This window comes from Mya arenaria, chromosome 12 (assembly GCF_026914265.1).
Source record: "Mya arenaria isolate MELC-2E11 chromosome 12, ASM2691426v1".
NCBI classification, from domain to species: Eukaryota; Metazoa; Mollusca; class Bivalvia; order Myida; family Myidae; genus Mya; species Mya arenaria.
In genome coordinates this window covers 21,295,354-21,299,406 of record NC_069133.1, presented here as the reverse complement: position 1 = coordinate 21,299,406, position 4,053 = coordinate 21,295,354, and the positions used below count along the sequence as shown (strand labels likewise).

The following is a 4,053-nucleotide window of genomic DNA, read 5'->3' as shown; positions in this document are numbered from 1 at the left end:
CTGGCAGTGATAGTGTAAATGTTTAAACCGCCTGTGCCTGTAGGAGATCACTGTACTGCTTTAACAGCTCTCGTAATTGCTTTATATCTACCCAAAAACGGCGGAATGGCCTGGCAGTGATAGTTTGTGAATGATTAAACCACTTGTACTGTAGGTGATCCTTTTGCTGCTTTAACAACTCTTGTTGTTGCTTCATATCTACCTACACATGCCGCTATGGCCTAGCAGTGACAGTTTGTCAATGTTTAAACCGCTTGTGCCTGTAGGACAGGAGTTTTGAGAATTTGAGAAGATATACTAGTAAGTCGATGGAGAAATGCATGAAAAAACTGACATTTTATTGGTCTAATTGGTGTTCAGGTTGATGCAAAAATACAGATAAAAATATAAGCCTTTATAAAAGAAAAATAATTATTAGCTACGTAATCACAACTTCCGCAGTTAAAAAGAGCCAAAAGATCGCTATATTCTTATCTGTACCAAATTCAATCAATTCAAATGTGTCTAACACGATAATACATTGAAATTTTAAAAAGCATCAACCTATAGTGTGCGCCTAAAAGATGTGCTCACAAACCGGTGAAAACGATCGTGCTTCGCTAAACCGGTCAATGGCGATTAAACTTTGTAAGAACTGTTATGTCCCGTAGTTCCTTCTGTTGTACTAATTTTTCTGAGGGACGATATTCTATAGCCTTAGATATAAATATTAAAAGTACATATTTCGTAACTGTAAAGCATTGAATTATATAAAGGCTTTTCAGTATTATACATTGTATATCTATGCACTACCGCAAATGCAAATCATGTATATCTATTCAATACCGTTTATGTTAACTCAATAGCATGTATATCAATTAAACAAATTTGTGCGCATTTTACTTTCGGTATTGTCAGTTCATGTATTCTAATGTAACGCTAATTGTTTTAAAATCAAAACATTATACGTGTGTGACATTGTTGATGACATACTTTAAATTTAAGACATCATATTGTCATCATTTATAATAATAAAAACATCCTGTCGGTGTAGGAGGAAATACATAGAAATGCTTCAAAACAACGATACTCTTGCCCTAGTTTACGTTACTATATTAACCATTCGTCAAATCAGAGCGCTGCTAACCCTCATATGATTTATGACCTTTCATCTCCTTACACAAATCATAATAAACAAATAAATAAAACATTACGTCATTTTTCCCAGCAAATTAGGTTTCATATCAATTTGGTCAGACTGCCGGACATTGTTAGGTCTTGTATAAAAACTCCACAACCCTACCAAGCTACACTGATCGCTGGTTTCCATCGCTGTACCATGTAAGTAGTCGATAGCTTATTTATTAAATATAATTGTTATTTTGCGATTGAATTAAATTTAAGAAACAAAATCAGAACAGGGCTGGTATTCAATATTCAACTTGAGTTAACATTATGTACATACATAATTGACTTCTTTCACTTTATTATTCAATTATTAATAACAAGTAATCCGATAAGCTACATCGTTCTTAGATACAATTTTAAACAATATTGAATACCAGCCCAGAACTAAACATCACATCATTACACAACTATAATATTTAAACACATTTTAACATATGATAAGTATGGATATCTATGTGACTTGAAATCATTTATATCGTGTCCCATTTGACTCTTGCTAAGCCTTATGTCTTGGTAAGATGTCGTTATACCCAATGAGCTTGGTATTTACAACAACAAAAACTTAGGTTGTTCAAGGTGTAATGTAATAACAATTCAATGTCTTTAAACTTTTAATTCAGTGAACATATCTATTTTAGGTATTAAGCCAATGATAAACGCCAGTTTGTGTAGAATCAGTAGCGTCTAATCTTATTCCACAGTGATAGTAAACATAATGTTTTGTTCAATGAAAAGGCAGTAGTTCTCAAGTTTTGCAATAAATTCACTCAGTTAATTAGCATTCAGTTATTTTTAATCAGATGAAGCGGTAGATATAAACAGTAGCTTTCCCAGTTAAAATGGATTTTACACAATATAATGTATACCACTAAAACTTAAAGATTGTCTCAATTTTACCCCACGAATGACTTCAACCTATTTTACCGCGTGTTTGCTGCTTTGCATCAACATTAGACTTATAATACCTAACACTTACAATATATACTTCATTTTCACTGATCGTGCCAAGTCGGTAACCAAAGCCATTACCAATGATGGATGTGTTTATTTTTATTTCTTGTTGTAGCCTTGTACATCTTGTTTAGTATTTGTTTGACCTTGCGTGTCTGCCATTTTGACTGCGTTATTACGCAAATACGTTGCTTATCTTCAGCTCTACTTAAACCTTAAAGGGACTAGACACCAGACATCTTACTAACTGATGTATCTTATCGCTTACACCACGTGCATCTTTCGCAGTTTTTTCGCAGTTTTCCGATTCGAAATTTACTGGGCGTGTCTACACGTAAATCCCAGTAAGTTTAAAAATATAATCGGTATAGTTATCTGTACTCATACACAGATATGATTTACACTGGGAAACCATTATTCGCTATTTTTAAACGGGGGCACTGAGATGAGACAGCAACATAATTGTTGTTATTTTAAGCATGTAAAATAAAACTGTATCAGCCTCCTAATAGCTCGTATTGACAATTCTAAGCAGCTTGTTTCAAGGAAATACTGTACTTGCCGATTTTTGAGCATATGGTGTACAGTCCCTTTATTTCCGAAGTGTAAAAAATATCAAAATTATAATCATTGATTCTATATTTTCAGTAACATGAAGGTTCTTGCAATTCTCGCTCTGTTTTGTGCCATCGTGGCATGCCAAGCCTATCCAAAAAAGGGATATAGAGGTGACTATGACGATGGCGATAAAGGTGACTATGACGATGGCTATGGAGGTGGCTATAAATGTGGCTATGTAGGTTGCTATAAAGGTGGTGATGACGATGATTATGCAGGTGGCTATAAAGGTGGCGATGACCATGGCTATGGAGGTGGCTATAAAGGTGGATATGTAGGAGGCTATAAAGGTGGTGATGACGATGATTATGCAGGTGGCTATAAAGGTGACGATGACCATGGCTATGGAGGTGGCTATAAAGGTGGATACGTAGGAGGCTATAAAGGTGGTGATGACGATGATTATGCAGGTGGCTATAAAGGTGGCTATGAACACAAATATGGAGGTGGCTATGACGGCTACGATGGCGGAAAATATAATGAATATGACAGAGGGTACGGAGGAGGTGACGACGGCGGCTACGGCGGAGGCTACAGAGGTGGCATTGGAGGCTACGGCGGTGGCCATGGTGGTATCGGTGGCGACTATGGCGGATACCATGCAAAAAGTACGTTCCAAAAGTAGAGATTAATGCCTATTTCAAATGTCTATTTGAAAGTAATGAACTTGATCATGCCATCTTTAATTTAATTAACTGTACGGCAACTATTATCTACTATACTTGTACAGTTGGATAATGTGTTTTACTTTAAATTAAATGCTCGAATTGATAAGATGGTTCAAGATGTAATCACCTTACATAGAATCCAAATTATTTTATGTATGTATGTGTTCATAATATTAATTTTCTCTTTTTCCAGAATACTAAAGACATACCCCTCAATTCCATTGAATTCCAATTCCAATTCCATTTAATCCAGTCCTGTGTTTTCTATGTTTTTCTATGTTGCAATAAATTATACTAAGCATTTACAATTTGTTTCACGTTCTCTATTAACATTAACATCAACACCAGCCATTATGGAAAGAGAAAGTGAGTTGTCTCACTTATTATATACTCATATATAATATGCATCAAATGATTATGTATATTGGAAGTAAGTATGCAATTATCGATTTGCATTATGAATGATCACTTGACCATATATATTCAAGCTTGAGAAGCGAATGTGTAAAATGGTGGTAATGCCAAGGATAAAGGTCTTGTTCGATCGGCATGAACAAAATAGACAATAGGTCTTCTGTTCTGTTAAGAGGCAGTGTTTTATGACCAAACACTACGTATCACTTTACCATACTTGTAAAATAATACACGA

The 4,053-nt window shown here is 35.0% G+C and overlaps 1 protein-coding gene across 1 annotated transcript; it reads left to right on the top strand.

Annotated features, from left to right (window-relative positions):
- The first annotated feature begins 1,277 nt into the window (after positions 1-1,277).
- On the top strand, positions 1,278-3,690 carry LOC128210411 (TATA-binding protein-associated factor 2N-like). The gene is made up of 3 exons (XM_052914757.1): positions 1,278-1,320; positions 2,767-3,344; positions 3,598-3,690. Exons 2-3 carry the CDS (start codon positions 2,771-2,773, stop codon positions 3,603-3,605), a joined length of 582 nt encoding a protein of 193 aa, XP_052770717.1. The 5' UTR covers positions 1,278-1,320; positions 2,767-2,770; the 3' UTR covers positions 3,606-3,690.
- Positions 3,691-4,053: the final 363 nt, after the last annotated feature.